The 26477-nt window shown below is 45.8% G+C and overlaps 1 protein-coding gene across 2 annotated transcripts in view; it reads right to left on the bottom strand.

Annotated features, from left to right (window-relative positions):
- The window catches only part of PLCD1 (phospholipase C delta 1), a 53842-nt gene that overhangs the window by 9097 nt on the left and 18268 nt on the right, over window positions 1-26477 (bottom strand). For both annotated transcript variants that reach the window (XM_041408857.1, XM_041408856.1), the window contains exons 3-9: window positions 21167-21395; window positions 16315-16444; window positions 12316-12544; window positions 10971-11172; window positions 8921-9065; window positions 7730-7879; window positions 185-346 (exon numbers count right to left, since the gene is read on the bottom strand). In XM_041408857.1, the coding sequence (XP_041264791.1) occupies window positions 185-346; window positions 7730-7879; window positions 8921-9065; window positions 10971-11172; window positions 12316-12544; window positions 16315-16444; window positions 21167-21395 (1247 nt within the window). The remainder of the gene's footprint in view (window positions 1-184; window positions 347-7729; window positions 7880-8920; window positions 9066-10970; window positions 11173-12315; window positions 12545-16314; window positions 16445-21166; window positions 21396-26477) is intronic.

The raw sequence follows: 26477 nt of genomic DNA, 5'->3' as shown, positions 1-26477 counted from the left end.
CCCCAGCAATTTCAACAATTCATCCTTACATATCCTGAGCTGAGTAGCTGAAACCACACTGAGACTGTCTTGGCTGAGAACAAATGAAAAATTGTATTTCAACTGCTTTTCTTTATTTATTTTTTAGGTGTGGTACAAAACCCACCTAAAAAGTGATTTCTCAGTGATTTCTTCTTTCACTCACCTTTCCCTTCTGCTCTACCTTGGTCTTCACAGATTCATCTTCAATTTCAGCTGCTTCATCTTCATCAGAGACATCCTCAGCCTCCATGTTGTTGTTCCCATTGATGGGGTCCTCCTGCCTGCTCAGCTTCTTGCCTTTCACCAGGATCTTCCCTTTCAATTGCTGCACAAGGAAAAGTGGACAAAATACCTGTTGGTTAGAGAAGGTTCTGGCCCACCCTGAAAAAGCCCCTCAGCTGTAACCAGTGCTTTTACAGTTGCATCAATAGCTGGTTATTACCCAGAGACACAGATAAAAATGTCTGTTTTTACACCAGGGCCCTGCCCAGCCTCTGAGACCACAAGCCATGAGTCTGAAAACCCCAGAGAGCTCAGTGATTCCTCTCTGCCATAGAACTGACCATCCCCTTAACCAGACATCTCAGACAGTTGTGCTGTTAAAGACAATTAAAATATACTTTCTTTCCCCCATGACTGAAATGTTGCTCAGCAAACAAGGCTGAGCCTACAGGTCTGAGCAGCTGGAAGAAATTTGTGGCACCATTTTTGCCCCTCTGTGTGGCCTGTCATTTAATGAAATTATTAATAAACTTACTAATTTATTAATACATTTATTCATTAATGAATTTACGTATTAATTTGTTAATAAATTTATTAATAAGTTTATTAACCACTCCTGGCTCTGTAGTGTGTGGTTATAAATCTGTGCACAACTCTGGAAACTGTTTGAGACCCAAGCAGGGACTGAGGCAGGGCAGCCTCTGCTCCACAGACATTTTAATGGGAAGAGAGCTCCAGTAAGTTCTGGAGAAGTGCCTCATGCACAGCAGACATGGAATTTTAACACATTTGGCATTTTGCAGTGAAGCCTTAGGGTGCTGACAGCCTCAGGAGGATTTCCCAGACCCTCTCCAAAGGTACCTCCTCTTCAGGGAGCAGCTTCTCCTGCCACTGCTCCAATGGTACAACACTGAGCACAACCAGCAGCATGTGCCAGTGCACCACAGCTGGGTGCAGAGGGAGGGCAGGGAGCAAATTCCCTGTGCTGAATCAATTCTCTCCAGCCTCTTTCAAAGTTCACATGAAAGCCCTTGTTGGAACCCTGGGTGCTGGGAATTTTGGGCTTTCTGTGCTGCCAGGCACTGACCCCCAAGAGAACACTGCACTGACCTGAGGCCATGGAGAAGCTTCCAGAATGGAATGACAGAACTGGGATTGTGGGTGTGGAGTTTGAATAGAAGTGTGTGACATCACAGGGTGGGAAACTCAGAATTTGGGATTTAGAATACAGTAATATAGATAAAGCAAGATGGAGGTTTTAGGGCAGAGGCTGGTCCTTTTTCTTCAACTTCTCCATGGGTTTGGGAGGTTTTGTGCAATTGGATAAAAAAGTCCCCATTGCAGGCCATGGGTGATTGGTTATTGGGTTAAAAGTAAAAATAATTTAGGTGTCATTTGTTAATTGGACAGTTTATCCTTAAAAAGCCTTATAGAGAGAGAGATGGGCTCCATTTTTAGTTTGAGTGCAGTGCTGTAGAACTCAGGGTTTGTGAGACTGTGACATAGATAAGAACTGATAAACATCTGAGTCCCAACAAGAAATACAATCTCACACATTTAATCCTCACCCCGGCAAAAGAAGAAGCAAAGAATCCACAACCCCTCAGCACTGATATATCCTTTGCACAAGCCCTGGCTGTGGGAGGAAGGCTGGAGCCTGGACAGGGATGACTTAGAGCCCAAACAAGGCAGCAGCAATGCTTGGGACTGGGAGAAGTATTGGGAAAGGTGATTGGGGGTGATCTCCAGCTGTGTGGGTTGTGCCTTAAAATCAAGAGCACCACTAGGCCTGGCAGCTTCCATGAACAGGAGATTTGCTGCCACCTGGATGTGTTTGGTACTCCTGGCTTTGGAGGGTACAAGTTATTCCAGAAAAATGCTGTATTGGAATTAACCAGTACAACCCCTCAGTCTGTGTAGCACGTTCTCCTTTCCTCAGCAACACCCTGTATTTACCTTTTCTGCAACATCAAAAGCAACAAAACCCCACCACATTCAAATGACAGGACTGTGAAAAACCAGGAATCTTTTATAAAACAACCATTCCCCCCTTTGCACCCTTTGTGGGTTCAAGCAAATTGCATCACATGGTTACAGAGACCAGCCCCACTCCTTACCACCTGGCAAAGCTGTGGATGAAGCTGGGCTTGAGCAAAAATCCAACAATGGCAGCTGAGGCAGCAGCTGAGAGCATTTTTATTCAGCTACCACAAATGAGGTGTTTACAGTGGGGCACTTTCCCTGCCACTCAAAAGCTGCACTCCAAGGAGCACCCAGAGCACAGCAATATCCTCCTCCCCATCCTCCCAGGCAGGGCTGTGCTCTGCTTCTTCACATCCATGGCTGGGAGATGAGTTGGTTCATCTTCAGAGCCTGACTTCAGCCTGCTGCTCCCGTGTCCCTTCCCACCCTCCTGCCTCAACACCAGCTCTATTCTGTTCTTCCACCACAAAATCCAGTTCTGTGTGAGCTTTTAGGCTCTGCTCAGCACCTGGGATGGACAAGTCTGGAAGGATTGCACTGGGGACAGTAAGGAGTGATGCCTTAAATTTTAGCTTTTCTATTTTTCAGATTCTGTGCTGCTTTAGTGTGTACTTCTTAGCTTCATTTTAAGGGTGGTAAGCTCGATGCACAGAGTAGGGAGACAAAACAATTCCTGCTCCAGCTGGGCACCAAGGACAAATGATCCAAATCTCAGCCCAAGAGCACAAACCCCGTGGGCTGGAGAGAGAAAAACAAGCAGGATGGGAGTGCAGGGGCTGAGCTGGAATTGGACACTGAACTGCAATGGGCACATGGAGCAGAGCTGATCCCAGGGAGAGACCCCGTGAGCGCTCGTGCATTTTGGGACCATTTGGGTTCATCTTGGCTGCAGCCCTGGCTGGGCTCTTGTGCTGCCCAAGGTGGATCCATGGAGGCTTTTTAATAAATCCCTGCTTTATTCTTTAACTCTGTCCAGTCTCTGTTCTAGGTCAGCCTTCACAAGGCATCAGGAGAGGCTGAGAGCAGCCCCTCTTGTCCCTTGCAGGCTGCAGATACCATCCTGGTATTCTGTATATTGTCTGCCTCTGCTTTCTAATGTCCCACAAGAAATGTTACTGCCTCCCCACCCAGCTCAGCAGTGGAGAACTAAGGATAAGGTATTTGGGTCAGCCTGCTTGATTCTTAATTACCAGTAGGTAATTAAGCTTTTTAAGTCTTGTCAAGCCTCTAAAGGGGGGAAATGATGCCTTAAGTTTTAGCTTTCGTATTTTTCAGATTCTGTGCTGCCTAGGTGTGTAGTTCTGAGCTTCATATTAAGTGTTGGTTAGCTCTCTTCACAGAGTAGGCAGACAAAACAATTCCTCTTCTAGCTTGGGACCAAGGAAAACCAATACAAGTTTCAGGCCCAAAAGCAGAAACAACGTGGACTGAAGAGAGAAAAACAAGAAGAATGGGACTTCATAATCTGGAGCTGTAATTGGACAATGAACTCCAATATGTAAATGGACCAGAACTTATAAAAGCGAGAGACCCCTTGAGCGGTCGTGCATTTTGTAACCATTTTGGTTCACTTTGGGCTGGGCTTTTGTGCTTGGCCCTTAAGACCATTTAATAAATGCTTAATTTATCCTTTAGCTCTGTCTAGCCTCTGTTCTAGGTCAGCCTTCCCAAGGCATCACTCCCATTCAGCCTGCACAGCAAGCGGGAGGTGCAATCCCTGGCACAGAACAATCCTACATGGCTGAAGAACATCACGAGGAAAGGCACAGCAACACAGCCTCCACTGTGTCTCCTCACCTCAACCCATTCCAGGGCTGCCAGCAGCAGGTCCTCAGTGCTGCTGTTATCCTATCTAGCCTGTGGTTCCTCTGGGAAACCTTGGATGTGGTGCAGATGCTCCCCATGGGCACAGGACACTGCTCCTATGCCTACAAGGGAGAGCAGGCCATGTGCCACCTAACTCAGAGGAGATCCATCTGCTTATTTGTCAGAAGAAAGGGTGAGGCTCACCCCAAAGAGAGGCATTTTCATCCCCATTTCCTGCAAAAGGTGCTATCCTGTACTAGCATTGCAGTGAATCCCCCCTACAGAGGAAGCAAAGTCCTACATCTGAGAGTTTATCCTCTTTACTGAGGTTTTAAATAAGCTGATATAGACAGTCACAAACACACACGTGCCCTTGCTCCATCTCTCCTGGTTCCCCCTCATGTGATATTAAGTATTTCTAGCCTGAGGCAAAAGACACTCAGCTCATCAGTTCAGCTCTGTTGAGCTTCCCTTGTCTTAGGAGGAAGCAATAGCTGAAACATTCAGTAAATGTTCTCCAAGTAGACCATAAAGCCATTCCAGCTGTCTGTGGGAAGCCCAAGGTGGAGTACAACCTCAGGAAAGGCTACAAGGACATTGGACTCCACTGAGAACACACAGTGGAGTGGCTGCTGGAACAGATGCAACTCTTGTCCTTCTTCACAATGCCCTATAAATGGCATTCCTCAGTCCCCCGACGTGGAGCTCATCTGCTCTCCCACCTTTTCCACTGCACACTGAACAAGCTCAGCTCTGCAGGTGAAATGGTTCTGACAGCACTGGGATCTGGAAACCATCTTAAAGGAAAGCACTGATTTTATCAGAAGTAGCAGAGCTGTAACTGCATACACAGGTTTATTCTACCTGAAAGCTTCCTGCCCCTAGGAGCAACCTGAGAGCCACAGCAAGGTCTGAGCTCCAGTTTTCACCTCAGTGGGAATAGAAGATTTTGTAAAGTGATCCATCTCAACAAACTTTCTGTGGCTTCAACACCTCCTTTAGAGTCAACACAGAAAACCAAACACTCCCAGGGTGTGATTCCTCCAATGTTTGGACAAACACTGAGGAGGAGGTGGACCACACCTCCAACTCCTCTGACTGTTTCTCCAAGGGAGCCCTAAGTGAAGTGCTCAGGTACACAGATACAAGGGTCTGAGCACTGCCTCCTGACATCCCACTCTCAGGATGAGGATATCCACCTCTGCAGACTTCTGGAAGCTGTGAGGAATAACATGTTCACACTGCTGAGGAGATGTGCAGATCAGATGCACTAACTGGTATCACATCTCCATCTGTGCGTGTCCTTCAGCTGCAAACTGAAGTGTGGCACCAGAGGATGAAGAGAATCTCCAGGAAAGGGGAAGAATCACATTACTGAAGGAGGTTTTGGAGGATTGAAGGAAACTCAGCTCAAGAACTTCAGGCAAGAAGATGCACTGCAGACAAGACTGACACAAGCTGGGCTAAGGTTGGAGAAACAGAGATGTGCAGATGGACCTGAAGCCACAATGACACAAAATGTGTGGGTAATGCCCAAAGCCACTGTCCTGATAAACAAGGAATTCCAGGAACAAAGAACTGTAGAGGTTTCAGACACCTGGATACACTGAATAGTTCCAACACTGGGAGCAGTTTTAGTCTCATTGTAAGACTGTGACTTTGCAGCATTTCTAGCTGGGATGCAGGGACATGGTCAAGGGGCCCTGGCAGACCCCTGAGAAGATCAGGGATGGGACAGAAGGGCAGGAACCCACCAGCAGCAGAGACTGGATCAGCTCCTCCCTACAATCCTGATACTGCCTGGAGCCTTTATGTGGTTTTTCACATAATTCACTACTGGGACCTAAAGACAGCAGCTTGGGGGAGGTATTTAGATAATCTGTGTAGCCCAACACTGCTCCTGAATGGAGCTGAATAAATCAGATTCCTGCCCCGGGCCGTGGTGCGGATCGTTAGCACCAATCCAAACCGTGTCAATCTTCTTTTAATTACTAACCTTGCTCTGCTGACACAATCGGCAGCAATCCTTCCACTGTTTGTGTTTACAGCCTCCAGCCCTCTGCCCAGTGGCAGTTCTCACCCTTTTCCTGATATAAAAAATACCTTGTTGTCCCTGGTTTCCTCATGTCAACAAGGGAGGGAAAAGCCAAGAGGTTCCTGGTTTGTTTGTTTGTTTGTTTTTCCCTCATGTTTCAGTTTCAATGTATTTTATACCCAAAATAATCAGCATTTCAGCCCTTTGCACGGTTCTACTTCACACAGCAGGAAGGCAGAGGAAAAGTACCAGAAGGAAAAGGATAGGTGTTGCAACACTGGCAATTTTTCTGTGTTTAAACTAAATGGATCAATCCCTGCAATGGAGCAGATCAGCCCAAATCCATTCCCTATGATAGATCTGGGCATTGTGTTCAGCTGGGGCCAAGTGTCTTTTTGGCAATCAAAATCAGCCTAGATGAGCACAAGCACGGAAAAAACATCTTTGGGAAGTTGGGGTCATCCCCTTCCACTCACAAATCACACATTGCTCTGCTTGGTGTCTCTCCTTTCTTTCATCCTAGCATTGCCATCAGCTGAAAAGCCATCAGCAGTTTTCCTGATCCTGCACCAGGATAAATAACAAGCCAGGAGGGGACACTGAAGACGTATTTTTCCAACTCAGTAAGAGCCTGCAAAGATTGATCTCTGTGCTGGGAGTGTCCTCACCCTGGGAGAGTCACTTCTCCCATGGAATCACCTTGTCTGTGCCAGAGCCAAGGTCCTGCTGAAGCAGCAGCAGTAAAAATTACAATTCATCCTAATTTATTGCCCTGGTGCTTAGGGACCAGCCCAGAGCAGCTTCCCTCTGTGCCAGGCATTGTATCAAACGAGGCATGACACTCCTGAACAAAAGGGGAAAGTCAGAAAGACAAAGGAGATAAAGGAAGAGGGAGTACAGATATAGAAGATATTCTGGGTGGATTGTTTTCCTCTCCTTTCTCCCCTGCTGACTGCCAGCTTTATCTCACCCACAAACTCCTTCCTTCTGACTAGGCATGTTCATCCAAGTTTTGGAGAATAAGCAAAGAAATGCAATTTAAAGGGAACTGCAGCTAACTGTACAGGAGTCTGTTTCTGCAAAGTGCTAAAAAAGAAAGAAAGAAAAGAAAGAAAGACAAAGACAGAAAGACAGAAAGAGAAAGAAAGACAGAAAAAGAAAGAAAGACAGAAAGAGAAAGAAAGACATAAAGACAGAAAGAAAGAACCACCTGGGTGGAAGCAGATTAGTGTTTCCTTTTGGCTCCTGTTTTGGAGACATATTTTTCATATCAAGATTCCATTTCCAGTTTTTTCTGTCAGCTAATGATTTCTAATGATTTATAGTGGTGAAGCACTGTTGAGTGCTGTGTATCTCTTTCCTCTTGCAAGGCCAGGGCTCAGCTCCCAGCCTGTCAGCTGCCCTGATTCCTGGGAATAAAAGGGGCATCTCCAGGCAGTCTCCTGCTTCCCTTTTTCCTCCATGGACATTTCCATCCCCACCCACCCAGGCCATTCCCAGTGGCTCCCCCAGGACACTCTCAATGGCAGGACACCTTGTGTTTAATACACCTTCAGGCTCCTTGCAGTGGTCTTCCCCTTGAGTTTTGAGCTTTGCACTCAGCAAGAAGAAAAACTTCCCCTCTTGTCCAACCCTCAGAAGGCAGAAAGTGGCCTTGCTTACCTCTGGGGAGGGGAACTGGGATTTGTTTCCATCGACTGGGGCAACCAAGAGCATGTCCTGCAGGATGGTGGTCATGTGCTGGGCCATGACCTTCTGCTGGTCCACGCTGCAGTGGTTCTCCAGGGAGATGATGACAGGGTACGGTGAGGTCTGGAACAAGAGAGCAACACACACCATCAGTGACCTCTGTGCTTTCACCAGTCTACAGCAATTGGTATGAACCCCAGGGATGCTCCCTCTGGGAATGAGTGTGTCAACAGGAGGGTCTGATATTCTCCTAAAGCAAGGATTTGTTAAAAATGGAATTTGTTAAAAATTTAACCGTGCGGTAGTTACTCAGATCTGTGTTGATGCCTTCCAGGGATGATGATCCAATGGAGAAGGCACCAGGATGGGTCAGGATTGCCTCTCACAGATGTTCTGGGGCACTCCCTGTGCCTCCATTCTCCACTTGCACTGTAGGTCAGAGCACCTTCCTACCCACCTTCAGAGGAAGGACTGGGAAGAGGGCTTTGAAATCACAGGGTTTGCTCAAAGCCTTAAGTGATACCAATCCTTCCTCCACTCCTGCACAGGCCTGGTCTGGTTCCCCGTGCCCCCCAGGTCATTCTGTGTGCTGAAGGCATTGTCATTATTGTCACTGTCACTCCTCTATGGCCCCAAACAAACCTTGGCACCAGCTCTCAAGTGCACTGACGGAAAACAGCAGAGATAAGTGAGTCTGGACAGACCTAAGATTTTCTGAAGCCTGCTGCCATACAAGAATCCAGCCCTGTTCATCTCTTTTAAAGCAGAATAAAAGCAGTCCTCCACATCCAAAACATGCACAAGTGTACCTCTAAACAAGAAACAGACCCTGAGAACATCAAAGCCACACAAATCATGGGCTTGCTGGTGTTTCCCACCAGGTGTGCTCAAGATTATGAGCATAATTTTCATTGTAGTGGGGTCCAGGATGCAGCTGTGCTGGCACAGGTTCAAACTCATCCTCAGATGGTGCTCTCCCTGTGCAGCAACCCCCAGGGATGGATCTCTGCAGGAAGCAGAGCATGGTTGCTCAGACAGAAGGAGCAGGAATTTCTCTTGTCCCCTCGAGGAGAAGCTGTCATTGCTTCTGCTCTCTGCTGGGAGGGAAGAACTCTACTGCCAGTCCTGGGCTGTGCAACATGAGAAAAAGTTCCTCATGCTTACTTGGAATGCATAGTTCTTGATGGCCTTAATGACATCACTGAAGAGGATCTTAGAGGTGAGAGTGTAGCCGTGATAAATGACGGGCTCTGAGTTGGGGCCATCCCAGCAATCCAGCTCCACACAGCGACAGCCTTTGGTGAGGGCTCTGCGAACAAAGAAGGGACTGGTTGGGTTCTACACCGCCTGCTCCATCTCCAAGTGAGGGTACATCAGGCACAGGCGCTGCCTGGGAAGAATGGAAGGAAATTCAGGAGCAAGGAAGAAGAAAGGAGCTTGGAAAAACAGGAAAGCAGATAAAGGACGGGATCAGGTGGAATCAGTGTCAACAAAGAGAGCTCAAGGTTGGGCAAGGAAAGCACAGAAGGATCTGAGAAATAAGGTACTGAAAGACCAAGGTAGAATTATCCAAAGAGTAAGACATAGTGAGTGCCAGATGAGAAAGGACACTGATGACTGTGCCCAAGTCTTTCCGAGAAGAAGAGAAGAGAAGAGAAGAGAAGAGAAGAGAAGAGAAGAGAAGAGAAGAGAAGAGAAGAGAAGAACAAGAGAGGCTGCAGTGGGAGGACAGTCAGCCTTAGAAGCCAGGTCACAAAGTTTAGATGATGTGATTTCTTCATCTAAATCTGATATGACATGAGGGATGAATCCTCAGAGCTGGGAGGGAGAGAGGGAGCTATGGGAACTCCACCACAGCTGAGGAGCCAGTTTCCTAAACCGAGTCTACAGACTGAATTTCCATGTGAAATTCCTACCTCTACATATCCATGCTTCCATTTCAATTTATTTTCAAATGTAGATTCCCCCCCATCTGTCTAGGAGGTGATCTTGCCTCTTTTACAGTAATTCCCTAAATATTTCAGATCACACAATTCTGTTAACTCATTGCAATAAAATCACAGAATGGTTTGGATTGGAAGGGACCTTAAAGATCATCCAGTTCCAACCCCCTGCCATGGGAAGGGACAGCCTCCACTAGACCAGGTAGCTCAGAGCCCTGTCCAACCTGGCCTTGAACACTTCCAGGGATGGAGCATCCACAGCATCTCTGGGAAATCTGAATCATGGGATTTTTTACTTTTTTTTTTTTTTTTTTTTTTGGTACAACCCAAACATACATCTATAATTTTAAGGTTCTGTAAGATGAGTTCAAAGAGCTACTGAGGAGTAACCTGTGCCAGATTTCACTCTCAACACTTTTGACCTTGTGACTCCAGTCAGCCATTGCTCCTGAGAATAAGTCATAAACAAAGGCAGAACTGCAGCCATTGACTGGCTCATAAGGAAACACTGTCTCACCTGATAAAAACAAGCAGTAATGTATTGTGGGTGTGCAAATTACTAAAGGTCACTGCACCCATCTGGCCATGAGACATCAGTCACTGTTAAAGGCAGACACAGGCAACACCTAAAGCTCAGTGCAGGGGTGCTGTGGGAATATCTGAGATGACAAAAAGGCACCAGGTGTAAGTTCTCCTCATCACTTACCCTGCTCATATCCCACCTCTTATTTTTTTGATTGCTCCAACTAGGACTCTCCCAAATAAACCCCAGCATGTTGTGGGGACACTCCCTGCCATGGGCCTCTCCCAAAAGGCAGTACAGAGCATAAGCACCATGACACTATGCATCATTTTGGCTTCTCCCAGACCTGCAGCTCTACCCCAGGAAGCTTTCCATCTTGTAAGCTCCTTGCACTCTCTTGTGCCATACTTTGGGGAATGCAACACCCCCTCAGCATCATGCTTTGAAAACACCAGGCCACAGGGCTGTAACCCAGCCTCCAGTGACTGCAGATATTTTATACTGCTTCCAAATGTAGTAATTATACATCCTACACTCAGGTAGACACCAGATGAGACTCAGGTCAAAGAGCTGTGACAAGGAGGGCACAGCCAACCTGGTTTGGAAACAGCTCACCCTGGAAACTTGGGCCAGCCCACATTACCTGGTCTGGTGGGAGATTGCTTCTTGATCCCTTGCATCCATCAGCATAGACACTCATGTCTTCTGAAAGAAAGAGGTTAACCTCCCAAACACACACACTCTTTACCTGATATAGGCCTCTATGCTGCTTGGCCCTGTGATCTGGTCTTCCATGAGATAGGTGTTGTGTGAGGATGACACCAAGTAGTGACTGAGAGGTTGGGTCATGTCCTGGTAAACTTTCCGGTGGGAGGGGTTGAATATGTTCCCCTCCTCTGACAGCAGGTACATCAGGAAACCATCCTTGGTCATGGCATTGCCCCTCTTGGCTGTCAGGTAAACAGATAGAAAACCCCACACTGAAAATGAGATGCCACCAGGTCGTGCCACCACCTTCACCGCAGTGCCTCTGCTCCCCAGGAGAGCCCAGAGGCAAAACGTGCTCCCCAAGCATTCAGTAAAAGCAAAGAGATGGATGTTCTCCAGACAAGGATGACACCTTCAGCTGCCTGAAAATGCTTTTAAAGCCCTTCCCAAGCACAGATTTTTATGACACTTATGTGGCTTTTTATTACACTTTACTTGTCCTTGATAACATCTTAAAAGTGTCAAAGACAGACCTTACCTCATCTGTCTCCAGAGATTTACAGCATGAACCTCTCTAAGCATTTCAAGGTTTCTTTGTGCCAACCCAGAGAAGCTGTCAGATGTCTAAACACAGCCAGATAAATCCTGTCTAGATTATCCAATGAAATACATGATTTGCAAAGAGGAAATTTGCAAATTTCTCCCAATCTTTTGCAAAATTACTCCCCATTTTGAGGGATTGAACTAGATCTCAGCCTAATCCTAATGCCTGACAGTTTCAAAGCCCTGTCCCTCTCCTGAAGGAATAGCAGGAGAGTGGAAAACCAGCCCAAAATTCTGAGTTGGCTCTTGGAACACACCCTCCAAGGTGCTCCAGACTGATGATTCACCCACAATCTGAGCAGACAGACAGTTCAGTGTCTGCCTCCTGAGCAGCTGTCACCTCCTTGGCCTCCACTCAGAGATCTCATCTGCAGATGGCTTTGCAGGTGCCCACCATCAAGGATATCTGCCTCCACTCCAGCTCCTGGAGAGCACAAATATTGCTACATTCTCAGCCTTGAAAAGCCACACAAGGTCTTGGCATCTGAATAACCCATCTGAGTCTTTCCCTCAGGATTTTCATCATCCTCTAATCAAACCTGTATCAATCCCTCTCCTGCTGTTCAGTGCACTCAGAATAAAACTGAAGAGAGAGATTTCCCAGCCTGTCCTCTGCCCTCCTCTCCTAGAGCTGTTAATGTTCCCCTAGGAGTGGTGTTTTAGAAGCAGCTGTGGGGAGAAAATATTGCACACCACTGCAGAAAAAAAGCACCAGCAATGTGATTCATAGTTCATCAAAAAAGCAAGATTTTGAAGGAAACCAGCCAGGGTTTTCAACCTACCTCTTTCATTTGGCTCGTATCTCTGAATTAGGGCAGGGGCAGCAACAACAGCATCTTCTTCCTGCTGCACCTCATAGAGAAACCTCACCAGGTTCTGGCAGGACATGAACCCTTCTGGGTCCGAGTATATTTGGAAGATGGTGTCTATTTCCTTCCTCTCTGTCAGTATCTTGTAAAATTCCTCTATCTCATCATCCTCCAGAGCCTCTGTTTTGGACTTGTCACAGTGCTGTAAACGTAGAGGGGAGAAGGAGTGAAAACCTTCTTTCCTTCTGGCATAGGCCAGCCGTAATCTGCACCAGGGCTACACAACGCAGAACACAAAATAATTGCAAAGAGTTACTGGCCAGCCAGTGAGGAGCATGTGGTCAATGACAATGGTTCTCACTGACAACGCCAAAAGTCATAAAAATTACACTTATTAGTATTTATTCATTGGCAGTGTGCTCAAAAGCACCAGCCTCGAGTTCCATCACTTGGTGTGCTTCAGTCACAACAGCTCAAAATAATCCAAGCACAAATCAAGGATCAAAAGAAATGTAATTCTTAATCTCAGGGGGAATAAAGGGAAACAACTAACACAATTAAATAACGATAGAGAGTATAGCCAAAAATCCAGGAAGTGAAAAGAACCCTTCCTTTAACCTTGGTGGCTCAGCCCTCAAGAGGCTGTCAAGACTCACAGTAGGGCTGTTTGCAAAGATGGCATCAAAAACAACTTAAAACCCCCACAACTGCCAACATGTGCATGTTTAGATATTAAAAAATCCACCTTTCCATGGAAATTTTCCATTCTCATCTAAAACCTGCCACATAACAAAATCCCCACAGATTTCAAAACAGATGTGATCTTTTCACAAGGAACTGTAATTCAGATTCTCCATCTTTCTCTGGGATTTAAACTTTTCCAGTAGATACCATCTGTGACAGAGCACCACAGCCAAGGACTTGATTGACCAAGAAAGATGGGGAGTTTGAGATATACATGTTAATATCTCCATCAAGGACACAGCTTTTCCAATAACAAGTTTTTCTAGTTTATTTTAAATACTCCCAGGTTCAATTTGTCATCAGAAACAACTTTTTTTTTTCCTGTTGCAAATCCTGATATTAATTTTGTTGTTTGTTCCTAGCAGAATTCTTCAACTTGTCAAACCAGAGGAATTAAATTGCTTTCCATCTTTTATCCCCTGTGACAGAGCTATTTTCCTGGCTTTTATGATGAAAATGCCTGTCTTAGTTTAACCAGTAATCACACTAATCTCAACCTAGCCCTGCCAGTGATCTCAGCAATGGCCACAGTGGCTTTGGCAGTGTCCCAACATGATAAGGAGGGACTTTTATATCCTGCAAATCTTTCACTATCTGTTTAAGGAGCACATATAAAACCAAAGAATATCATTATCATGATGCCTAGCATTTCACAAACTGAAGTGACAAAAAAAAGGGTTCAACTTGTCCTGACTTCAGAACCTGCTGGGTAGAAGCTACATGGTCCTCTCAGGGATGAGACAAGCTGTGACATGCTCAGTACTACAAACACCTCCAAAATAGGTTTGAGAGTTCCAAGAACTGCCTTTTCCTTGCTGCCTTCCATGTCCATGATCCTGTTCTGTGGCTCTGGCAGATCCTTCAAGCTAAGCTGAGCATGATGCTTAGCAACTGCAAAAGGAATATAAAGAGGGAAAGCAGCTGGTGGAAACAGCAGGGATGTTGTGAATTACAAATGTTCTTTTCTTTAAGACATGACAGGGAAAATGACAAGATATGCCTCCTAGCAAACTGGCATTTTAAGTGGTGTGCCTGGGGAAGTTTATTCATTAGTTGCCATTAAAGGCTGTGATGAAAACAGGACAATAGCACTGGCACCAAAGTCAAACTGCAGGACAGATCAGATACATGGTATAAAAGTGGGTTCCTTCTGCTTTGGCTACAAGAGGTCCAAATTAGAAAGAGAATCTCAACCCAAAATATTGTGTTTTACCTCCCATGTATGCATCACAAGCCATGAGTCCTGGATGACCCTTGGCCTGGCAGCACAAACACCTTTCTGATGCATCAGAATGAATATTCAGGTTGAAATGAAATGAGCAATGACAGGAGCTTTGCATCATTTCTGGTTGCATTGCAATATGTTTTACTCCAGTGTCTCAAACCTAGATGTGGACACAGAGTGACGTGAGGAAAGGCAAAAATAATGTGAGAACATGCCCTGCAGCCCCCACTTGAGCCCCTGATCACCCTTCCTTCCTGTGACTAAATGAAGAAAAACTCTCTGAGACAGCAAAGATCACCCTTTAATAGGCTGTAATGCCCTAGTCCATCTAGGCTGAGGCAGGATGCAAAATGAAAATGTAATTGCTTTAAGAGCAAGACAGACCCCTCCTGGAGGCAAATCAGCCCTCAGGAGATCTGAATTAACCTCCAAAGAGCCTCTCTTTCCAGTGGCTATACAGGAAACTTTAAAATTACTTGCTAATGATGGTACTTCAACTAACTCCCTGCATTTCCAGGGGTTGAATCAAGGTTTAGCAATTACTTGGAGTCTTTAAGCAAAAAGGATTAATTTCATCAAGTTTCCTCTCCTGGAGCTCCCTTGTAACTATTGTGACAGCAAAAGAGGTTCATTAAACAAGATGAGACTGTGCCTCTAGAATAAATTGTAAAAAAATTTAAAAGGGAAAAAAAAAAAAAAAAAACCCAAAAAACTAACCAAGGGTGATTTTTCCAGGTTGTTGATGTGTGAAGATGTGGAAGTGATTCATCTCCCATACATGAGATGTATCCTTTAGGATGAGGAGATTCACACCCTGCTCCCTACTGGCTTCACCTGCACAGACTGCAAAGGAGGTGCTGGCAACTATCTCCAGTGGAGACATGCAGCTCAGTCAGTGGATTCCCAGCCTGATTTCCACTCTTCCAGGACTTTCCTGGGAATAAAGGGATGGGATCGACCAGCCAGAGCAGGCAGTACAACTGGAATATTTTGTGAGCTGAAATTCTTTAAGATGTGCTGATAACCTTCCCCCTGATTCCTGAGGAGTTGCAGAGAGATGTCTATAAAGCAAAGGCAAGGAAACTTGGACCTCCTTTGGGGGAAGGCTGCCTGCTCACACAGAGGAGCAGAACTCCTGCCTAGTGCCCAAAACCACCCACGTGTTTACCACTGATCAGAAAAAAACACTTCTGAAAAAGCATACGCATTAATTCAAATCCTGCTTCAGACAGGATGGAAGTTTGGAAATTATCCAGATGTTTTATCTCAACTCAGCAGGATGGATTCTCTAGAGAGAAACCCAAAGCTTACCAACTGAGAAATTTTCATCCCTTTCTTATCTTCTGATAGGCTCAGCCAACAAGCTGAATCTTGAGAATTTAGAAGTGTACATCCCTGACCAGATTAAATGTGCCTTGGGAGTATTAAATCAATCAGACTAGTCCAGGCTTGGGTGCAATATTGTGTATCTATCATGAATCTGGAAAGGTTTTTTTCTTAACTTGTACTTTTTTGTTTGTTTGTTTATACCTGTCACTTTGCACCCCTCTTCTCTGGTGAGGGGTGAGCAGTACCCACCCCTCACCAGAGATGGTGAGGATCTGGGTTCACAATTGTAACCAAACAAAATTCAGCCAGACTTAGGCATTGACATGCAGCTGTGGCACACTAAACTCCTGAAACCCCTGGGACTTCAACTTTGTTTCCCTTTTTCTTGCATTATCCATGTCTGCATCTCATTTTCTGCTTCGTGGCAAAATTAAGCAACGATTATGAATACAGATCTTAACAGACCCTCATCAAAAGCATTGTGCTGCCTAACTCGGTGGGAACTGATTATTCTGAGCAATAAATTACTGAGCACCAAAACCTGTGAGTCCTTCCTTGGTACAAGAAAAGAAGCCAGGAGTTCACTTTAGGTGAGGTCTCCAACCCAAGCTGAAAGCTGTGGGACACCCTGACCTCAGCCAACTTCAAACCCTTCTTCTGCTTGCTCCCATTACCTGGAAAATCTTCTTGGCATGGTAGTCATCCACTTCAATGTTCACTTCTTTCAGGAAGTCTTTGAGCTCTTTCAGGCTCATCTTGTTGTCTTTGTTTTTGTCAGCTTTCCGCAGGCAGGTGTGAATCCAGCTGCAGGGGGATGTAAGGAAATCTTTGCAGGTCGGTGCCTGGCCTGAACACCTAAATACCTTCTGCTGCACATGGCAGGGGGGAAATCCTCTCCTAAAGGCTCTGAGCCACCTCTCCAGCTGCTGTAAATCAGCGTGGGCCCCCAGCAGCCGACACCACCTCACCTTCTGCTCCCACAGAGCACAATGGTGCCTTGGCAGAAGGAAAATGTGCTGTGATACAACTGATCCTGACCAGGGAGAAGATTTTCACCATCTGGCCAAGGCTGGAGCAGCTCTCTTTACCCTGTAGGAGTTTCTGGCTGCAGCCAGAAACAGTTTGATTTCTCTTTTATGACAGAAAGTACATTCTGCTCCAGACGGTTGAAAGGGGATAAAGGAAAGAATGAAAAGAGCTCCCAAGAGAAGCTTGGTAAACTCATTGTCATGGATTTGTTCAATATTCAGTGTGTCATGGTGAACACTGAACTCCAGAAGAAGTATCAATAATAATTTTTGAACTCACCTTCAGCATAGTTTTAGGGATTTCTACCTATATCTCCTAAGAACTTTGTTGTGAGTGGAATCAAACCAAACTTTGTGGGTCTTGCCTTCTTCCCCTAATGAAATGCACAGGGTCTGTCACTTTGCTGTACTGTGATAATATTTCATTAGAGCTTGGGTTTTAATCACTTTAATGTATCTATAGATCAGGAGTAACTGCTATAAGAATGATCTTCCTAATGTGATGTCAGATAATTTGAACTGAGACTTCCATTTTCTTTCAGTCTCTAAAATCATGTTAGACAGTTGAGACACCCTGCAGTTTTAAACACCAAAAAAAACCCTGCTTTTTGCATCATGGAACTGACTGTCTAATTTGCTTTACTGTCAAATAAGAAAGGCCATCCAGAAAAATATCTACTTTTCAACAGGAAAAAAATTATCAAAGTAAGAATTTGATCTCCAGTAATAACATTCCATGTCTCACATAGGAAACAATGCTTCAAACTCATTCCAGAAAAAACTTCCAAAAAAACATGCCCAATCTGAATGCTAATCAGAGTAAAGCTCAGGATCAGCAAAACCAGCTGAGGCATATACTGCTGTAACATATAAATTGGGCCTTTCAAAATGACCCCAGAAAAGGGCATTAACAGCCTTAGGGGCTGTAAACATAACCCTGAAACAGTGTTTGCCACAGCTAACACTGCACTGAAGTATTTCCTAGTGATGGAGATATGTGTAAACTGTTAGTGAGTATTGTTTGTCTCATGGAAAGTTGAACTTTCTGACTTTAAAAATCTTGGCAGGTGCTAAGCAATGACCTCACCCCACATCCGTCTCAGCCTGGTCATATTAATATTCCCCTTCTTTAGACATGGAAACCAAAATAAAGAGATGCTGCATTTCCCAAGGACGCTCCAGAGCCCTGAACCAAGGTCTGGCTTGGACTGATTCTTCTCAGAAAACCCAGTTTGAGGCATGAAGCTCCCATGAGCAGAGGATGCTGTGCTGGGAGCACACCACACCCACCCCGGGGGGCAGAACACCCCCTCCACCAGCTCTGCTCCAGAGAGGGTCTGTCAGACTGTCACCCTGGTGCCACCCACTCACACCTGACCCTGCACCTTGTGTCCCCTTCCCAGCCTTCCCTAAAAACAACAGGCAGGAGGAACACCCAACTCTGGTGAGCCAGGAGGAAATCCAGCCTGCCACAGCCAGGGGTGAGAGTAGGGGTGGATAGAAACTACTCTTTTGTGCATAGAAACTACTGGTTTTGTGCTGACCACTGAAAAAAAAAAAAAATCACATTTCTTTAACAGTCTGCATAATTTCCTCTGATAATGGGCACCCAGAGGTCATGCACATATCCAAAGTCCTCTCTGGAAGGCAAAATGTGGGCAGTAAATGCATCTGCAAGAGAGTATGCCCAGGTCCTGCCTTTTAATGGAGGATGCTTTTCTCTTAGATCCCTTCCCAGGAGACAGAGAAATGCAGGAGGGAAATCAGAGAGCCCAGGAAAAGCCCAGGCACACACAGTGGGTCATCTTGCTGCAAGGGCAAGCAGCAAAGAGAGAAAAAGGAGAGTACAGACAACTGAGATCTCAGTAAATAGCAGCATTCTGGCCCCAAAATACCCAAACTCCTCATCCATCTGCATCCCCTCAGCTTTGGGAAAGCTTGGAGGAGCTGGATGAACAAAACATTTCAACTGGAAGTCCTCTCAGCTGGTACAAACACCATTTTTCAGTCCTGGCTGTGGGTTTTCCTTTCACCTCCTGCTCCTCTGTGGGCCTGAGTGCAGGAGGAGCAGCTGCTCCCGTTTCTGTGTGCATCCAGGGACAGCCTGCCTCTGCTTTTCAAAGGCTATGCCAGCTCCAGGGCTACCAGCTTTCTCTCAGTCACCCCTCTTTGGTTTCTATCTGGCAGATATCCCGTGAATGTGCTCAGAACAGAAATGCTGCAGAACTTCTGGTAAGTGCTTTCAAACCAGAAGAAAAGCTCACACATAAAACCCAGAGCCGAAGCAGACGTGCCACCCTGCTCAAATGAAAAGTCCTCTGTGTTTTCTGGTCTAAAGTCTTCCCTGCACACATACCTGCAATATTTGCTAAACTACCCATGCCAGCCTGCTGCAAGGTTGAATCTGAGGCTTATTAAAACAGAACTCTGTGCATAAGAGCATCAGACATGCTCATCAAGCATGTGGGAGTTTTATCTGTGTAGGAATATAGGACTGGAAAAATACATAAGACACTGACTCCAGTCCCTTTTTACCACAGGCAACTCCACTGAATTCCAAACTGAACGAGCCCCATCTGAAACTAGGAGAGTTTTTGCTTTCAGTCCTTGTTTTCAAAAACTTGCAGATTCCTTACTTGTTTTGCAAGGCTTTGAGAGGCTGAAAAAGATACCCTGCAAGGCAGCTCTCCAGTCATGGGGGACAGGCAGGGGACACAACACATCTCATGTCCTGACTCTTCCCCTTCTGTGCTCACAGATGCTGAGAACACTCCTGAGGTTTAAGGAAGATCTGAGCAAGCCCACGCTGCCAAGCAAACCCAGTGAAGGCAGACTAAATTTAAAATCCCAGGCTTTAATTAAACATCATCAAATTTCAAATGAGAAATCATGCTGTTCTGTAATTCCAGGTTACGTTAAATGGCCTGAGACAAGCCCAGATTGGAAGCCAGCACTGCACAGTAATTACTCTTCCAGAAATATGGTTTGCCTACCCACCCTATTTAGCTTCAATCCTGCTTTCCAAAGACAGAAAGGCACTTTTCCATGCTGGAAATTTACAGCCTTCTTCCTTTGCAAATGTCATTGTTATTTTTCCCCCCTTAAAAATCTTGTCTCTTCTTACAGGCAAGTTTTTCAGCAATATATTTAACTTGATATGCTCCAGGGACAACTTTCTGTAGCCTAGATTTTCCCCCACACACTGTGGGGTGGCTGAGGAGTGACCTTACAGCCCAGAGCTTGAAAAACAATCCAAAAAAAGACACTCCTAATGCAGGAGATAAGCAGGACATCCCAGGCACATCAGAACTAATGGAGTCTGATTCCTTTAAGTGAACAGCACTGTGGCTGTGAAAATGCTTCTCAGACTTCAGAGAATCCTCAGAAAAGTAAAGCCTGATGAAAGCTCAGCATTTATACACCATCCCCTTCTCCATCAGTACATTATTAGCCAGCAGAGAACCCACATGGAGTGAAGACTTAACTGAGGGCAAGACCTCCTGGAACTCCAGCTTTGTGATTTTTCCCAGCTGAGGATTTTGCATCTCCCCTCCTCTCTGATGTTTGGTGTCAAATCATGAAGCCCACTCAGCCTTCTCTCTCCAAGAGTGGTATCTCTTTTCCTCTCTGATAGCTGAATATCTACCTTTGGGAAGCTTAAAGGAACCCAATATTTTACCATTACTGTGGCTCTGTCAAATCAGGATGAAATCAGCCAACAGCTTCAGATGTCACGGTCAGTCTCAGACACACAGGGACTGAAGAAAATCCATCCAAAACTGCACCCACAGATATCCTCTCTTTTTATATATGAGACCTCTGTTTGCAAAGCAACTTATTGAGTGAAATGCAGCCTCAGGGAGAATTCCCTGTGAATTCAGCACAGCCAGGATTTCACCCAATAAACAACCCCTCTCCATCTCATAATGAATTCACTCTCCTTTCCTGCTCTGTGCCTTTTCCTTTCTGCTCTCTGCATTGCCACTAGAGCAACTGCAGATTTTTTCAGGGCAAAACTTCCTCCCATGCTGAGGCTAATAAGGAGTAATTTCACTCAAGTCAGTGGAGCTACCCTGCAGTAAATTTGGCAGTGAGAAGAGGAGAATCAGTTCCCTCTCCTTGTATTACTGAGAAACACTATAAACAGTGAGGGCTTTTCATGCCTTGCCAAGAAGTGCCTGTCCTGGAGCTTACTGCAATGCAAGTGAAACAGACCCCTGAAGAACACAAAAAAAATAATGATTGTTTTATCTGGAGCTCCATGAAAGAGGGAATTCTTTGCTTAAGGAGCCACATTAAGCCTGACTCCACTCTTGCTGGTATCATTGTAAAACAGGGGGGAAAAGCATTGGAAACCAGGGCGCTTGCCTGGGTGCAAAATCAATGCAAGAGAAAACCCAGAATAGGGAAAAAAGGAGGTTAGTCTACTATCCCCACCCACGTGGAAAGACAAGTGCATCTTTGTCCATGATTAATCACTTTATAAGGCAAAGGATACTGTTGGAGTTTCTGTTTCTGGTTCATGGAGTTGCTGTGGGCTATGATTTTCCCAAGGCCAGCAATCCAGTGGTTGGCATCATCCTCTGAACTTGCAATGAGGTCCAGGTTTTTCCGCTGGTCTTTGAAGATGATGGAAAAGCAGCGATACTCTGGGACATCCTTGGCGTATTTTTCCATACCTTCTGTTTTATGGCCTGACCTCACATCCCGGATATCTTCAATGGAGACTGTGGAAAGAAAGCAGAGCCTACTGTCAGCAGGGGTTCAGTCAGCCTTATCTCTACTTGGTGAGGGATATTAAAAATTACTCTTTCTCCTTTTCCTGAAGCCTCTGGAGGGTTCCCTTCCCTTTCCTCCCTTCCCCAAGCTTTGGTACTAAAGAAAGCTCAACTCAAAAGGGCTAGAAAGAGCAAGAAATATTAAAAAGAAAGCCTCTTTCTCCATGTTCTTTATTTAATAAAGAAAGGATATGCCATAGGTGCCATCCTGTGATGTCCTCTTTATGAGACACAAATCATAGCCAAGAGTTTGGTTCCAAGTCCTTGGAGCATCCCTGACTTGAGCATGCCTTGACTCATTCCCCCTGAGAATGGGGAGAGTGGAGCTGTTCTTCCCTCTGAACACCACCCCACAGGAAAATCCTAAAAGCACGGAATGGTTTGGGTTGGAAGGGACCTTAAAGACCACCCCGTTCCAAACCCCTGAAATAGACAGGGGTGCCTTCCAAGAGATCACGTTGCTCCAAGCTCCATCCAGCTGGCCCTGAACAATTCCAGGGAAGAGAAGTACACAGTCTCTATGGGCAAAATAAGAGGTGACTTCAATAAGAGGAGGGTTAGGAAAAAAAAAGTCCTTCTTTAGGTTTCAAAAATAGTGAGAAGTTAAAATTTAACATCCCATCTGTTCCTCACAGTCATGGTAGTGAAAATTAAGGGGGCAAAGACCAAAGCTTCAGAGCAGTCTGGTGTCACCCATACTCCATCCTGACCCCTGTCAAGGGTAGAATTTATCCTCCTTGCCATAAGAAATCAAAATACTGTTTTCAAATCATCCTTTCCCACTTCCATTCTCTGCTCTTCAGCTGGTGGAAATGAACCCTGAAGTTGCTCCTAGTTTGCAAAATGCACACACAAGGCAATCCAGAAGGAGCAGTGCATGAAAAGACTTTTATTAAACAAATACAAGTAACAGAGACAACCCCGAAATGCTCTTGAGACCAATCAATGCCCTCAAACTGGGCTGAAATCAGGTGAGCTCCCAGCAGCACCCACAGCCTCTTTTTGTCTTTCATGGGTCACTTCATACAGCTACAAGACACTGGCACAGGTTGCCCTGAGTTGTGGATGCCCCATCCCTGGAAGTGTTCAAGGCCCTGTGAGATAGGGCCTGGAGCAACCTGGTCTGGAGCTTTGTTAAAAAGCAGTGCAGGAGTATGAAATACCCTCAGTGTTCAGCTGAATAGGAGAAACTTGCCTTTAAACATCCATTTCACCATTAAAATGCCCAGTTCATTCAAGTCAACACTGTAGAAAGACCCAACGCAGCATTTACCTGCACATTTTTGGCATGACTGCCTTGGGATTATCCAAAATTCATCAGATGCTCATTAGAGGTTTGAAAACTTTTCTTGTTTTCCCAGAGCAGTCACGACAATGCTCAGCTGCTGGGTGAAAAAAAACTGCAACAAACCATCCAAAATTTCAGTCTTCAAAAATCAGTGACTTTCCAAAAGCAACACTTAACATTTGCTTCAAGTTCTCACCAGATGCTGGGGTGGTCAAACACCTTCCACAGCACTTTGCTGGTTTGGTTCCTGAACAAGAACGCACCATGAGGAGCTCCCTAGAGCTGGCAAAGCTCTTCCCTGACAATTATGAGCTGTTATCTCTGTGTGGTCTTTGATTATCACTTTTTAAAGGCCAACAGTTGATCAGCTGAGGGGAGGGGAGGAAAAGGTTGGGTTGGGATGGGCTGCTGTGGAATTATATTATCTGGCCAATTTACCTCTGAGTGAAAGTTTATGTGTTTGAGTACTAAAACCAGCTTAAAAAGAAAAAGGGCTGCAATTCCCCCACAGCTGGGCCTTCCTGATGATCTTGCCCTTTAACTAGGCAATAATCAAATTATAGTGGTTGTGCCTAAGGTGGAACTTCACCTTTAACGTAAAGCATCTAATTATGTTTGGCCAGATTCAGTTCCATCAAAAAGTCTAAAGTTTAGTTAGGTTAGCCAGTGGGAAATAAAGCAGCTTTTGCAACACAGCTGTTCTGTCCTATTCAAACAAAAATTTCAGGGTAAGATAAGTTATATCCTGAATCCATGGCTATAGTGGATCCTTGACCAGAAAGGGAGTGCAAGCTGGGCATCTCATATGCAGACTGTCCTTAAGCATGGGGTTCTCCTCCTCTCCAGATCTCTCCTGCTTATGGCAGTGAAGTGGAAGGATCATCCTGTTATTCCTCTTCACCTGCCAGCTGCTCACCACTGCTTGGCTCACAAGAGCTATTGTCCTGCAGAATAGCAAGGACAAGTCCTTAGTCTGCTTGTGCAATCAATCCCTAAACTTCGGGTTGGCAGTGGCCTCCTGTTTCCAAGACCAGAAAATCTGATGTTGAATATTGGAAATTTAGAATAGATTCTTTGGAAACCATTACGTGGCTGCATGAATCCACTGGAAAAGAGAGCTGTGTGGGAGGAAAAAAAGATTGAAAACCTGTGTCTGGAAGGGCTGCCTTGATCTTTTCAGGGTGTGCTGAGAAGAGGATGATGGAGATAAAAGAGCTCCTCAGTACAGAAAGGGTCCAAGGAAGGCTGAAGAGCACGACTGGTGTCTATTGTAGTCACACAAGAGAGAAGGAGAGAAACTATCACCACAGGAACTGTTAAAAAGCAGGGTAAGGAAGGACACTTTTTATAGCTTTCCATAGCTTGGTTGTGTGTACTGTTTTCATCTATCAATAAAAAAGCTGAAGCCAAAGGACTCAGCCCAAGCCATCTGCTAAAGTTATCTCTTTTCTGGAAAATCTTAACCCAGCATGAGTACTTTATCAGCTGCTCCCAGGCAGTGACTGTACTCTATTAGGAGTCCCAAACTGTGTGTTCAGCTGAGCTATCTGCAAGGAGAAATCAAAAATAACTGGGGCACAGAGATGTTTCACAGCAGAGGAACACTGGCAGCAAACAGCCATCAATCACAGCTCCCTGCAGCCTCCCTGTTCCTTCCCCATCACGCCACAGCGGGGAGATAACCACAAGCAGAAGAGAATCTGGAAAGTTTGCATCTACTTCTGAGTGTTTGCGTCTGCTGAAGAGGTGGTTTGTAGAGAGCCCAAAACATGACGCACAGCACAAGGAAGCCTGTGTTCCTGCTGACCTCCAGACACCAACTCACACAGGTTACATCCTGGTCAGCCTTCCTGGCTGCTCTGGATGCTGCTCAGACAGCCAAAGGCTCCCCACTGACACGGACACACAGCAACCTTCCCTGGAGCCAGTGGAATTCCTCCTGTCTGAACTACTCTTACTTAGGGAGATGTTGAGAATTTTCTTTCTAGCCCTCCTTTCAGTTTTCATCACTGGCTCCTGCTCTTGTGCTTCTCCCTTGCTGATTTTCAGCCCAGCACCCTTCTCCTCTTTTACTCCTGGCATCAGCAGGCAAGGATAACTCAGGCCCTCAGGATTCTTTTGACAGCCCATGGTATCTTCAAGCAACCAACATATAAATTTTGGGTATCTCTGTTGATTTGGATTTCTCTCTTCATGGCTTTCAAGGAGCTGGGCGTTACATTTGCAAACTCATCCCTTCATGAAGAAGGAACACCTCTTAAAGGAAATCAGCTGGATGATCTTTAAGGTCCCTTGCAACCCAAGCAACTCTATGATTCTGGTGTAGAAGAGCCAGAAAGATGAGCCTGACAACATTCCTAATGATGAAAGCACTTGTCAGAGAGGAGCCCTGGCCTCTGCATCTCTTCTCTCATCACTGCTCCACAATTGAAATGTCCAGACCGTGCTGGGAGTATGAGCAGTAAACTCTTTGCTAATCCTAAGGAATAGAGGGAAAGGAGGAACAAAGGCAGACAACAATCTCTTTGTTTTCCTCCTGCTTGACAGGCAGCCCTTTGAGATATTTTGTCAAGAGTATTTGTCAAGAGAGAAGGTAAGAAACTGAACCTGCACCTCCTGCAAACTGCCAAGCATGTGAAGGACAAGGGCTGGCAGGTGTTTCTCCTTTCTTGTGCCTTTGCTGATGGAGTGGGAGAGGAGGGTCACTGTATGGGCACTGCCAAAACAGCCTTCCTTGAGTTAGTCCAAGAACAATTCCTCAGATCCCTTCCTTATCCCACCCCCTGTCAGTAACAGGTGATCTGTGCAATGTGGCACTCAGTCACACTGAATTACTTCATCCCACTCTAATTGGCTCAGTAAGTCACTTCTGTTTACTGTCAAGAAATGTAGATGAGGAATGTGCTCAGCCATACAGAGCCCCCACAACACCCTGCACGTCTTCAGACCCTCACCAGCTTCTTTGAGGAGCAGATGAAAGCTGCTAGCTGACCCCAGGACCATCCTGCAGAGACACTACATGAATTTCACAACACGCTGAGTGTGCCCCGTGTGCTGCTCCTCGCTCTGGTTTCACCCCGGGAAGAGCCATTCAGCTGATTTTAGTTTCACCAGGGGTGGCTGATGCTAATGGCCAAACACAGCTGGGATCAGGACCTGCAGCTGGGATCAGGACCTTTGTAAGCAGCGGGAGCTGGAGCACTGTCAGCCCCCCGGGCTAGGAATACCAAAGGCTATCCATCACCCTCATCCCTGAGGGATACTTTAACACAATGGCTCACGGGTTGGTGCAGCATGAGCCCTGCTGTGTGCCCTCCCAGCCCTGCCTGCCTTGCTCTTTCATCTCCCTGTGTGTGAATTATGGCAGGTCCCAGCTGCTGATTCCTCATCCATTCCCTTCTCCCCCTCCACAGACATGCTCAGCAGGTTGCTCTGACTCGAGATCTGCAGCACAGCAGTCTGCCCTCACTGCTGCTGTGTGTTTACCAGCTGACAACCGGTGATGCAATGCACATGCAATTTTACAGGTTGTTTGGAAATACCCTTTCATATAAGGTCTTTACTCAGTGTTTCAGTCTACCCATCATGGCTTGGGGCACTGAAGCAAAGAGAGTGATCTCTGTTTACATCCCTTCCACACAACCAGGGCCCCAGGAACTATTTTGGCGACCAGCTCCTACTTGCCCTGCCATCACAGCACCGCTAAATTTGGATCTGAGGCTCTCAACACTTCTGCCTTTGCA

Source organism: Onychostruthus taczanowskii, unplaced genomic scaffold (genome assembly GCF_017590055.1).
Source record: "Onychostruthus taczanowskii isolate IOZ18803 unplaced genomic scaffold, ASM1759005v1 scaffold3, whole genome shotgun sequence".
Taxonomy (NCBI): domain Eukaryota; kingdom Metazoa; phylum Chordata; class Aves; order Passeriformes; family Passeridae; genus Onychostruthus; species Onychostruthus taczanowskii.
Note: the sequence above shows the minus strand (reverse complement) of the source record. Positions and strands in the feature narration are given on the sequence as shown.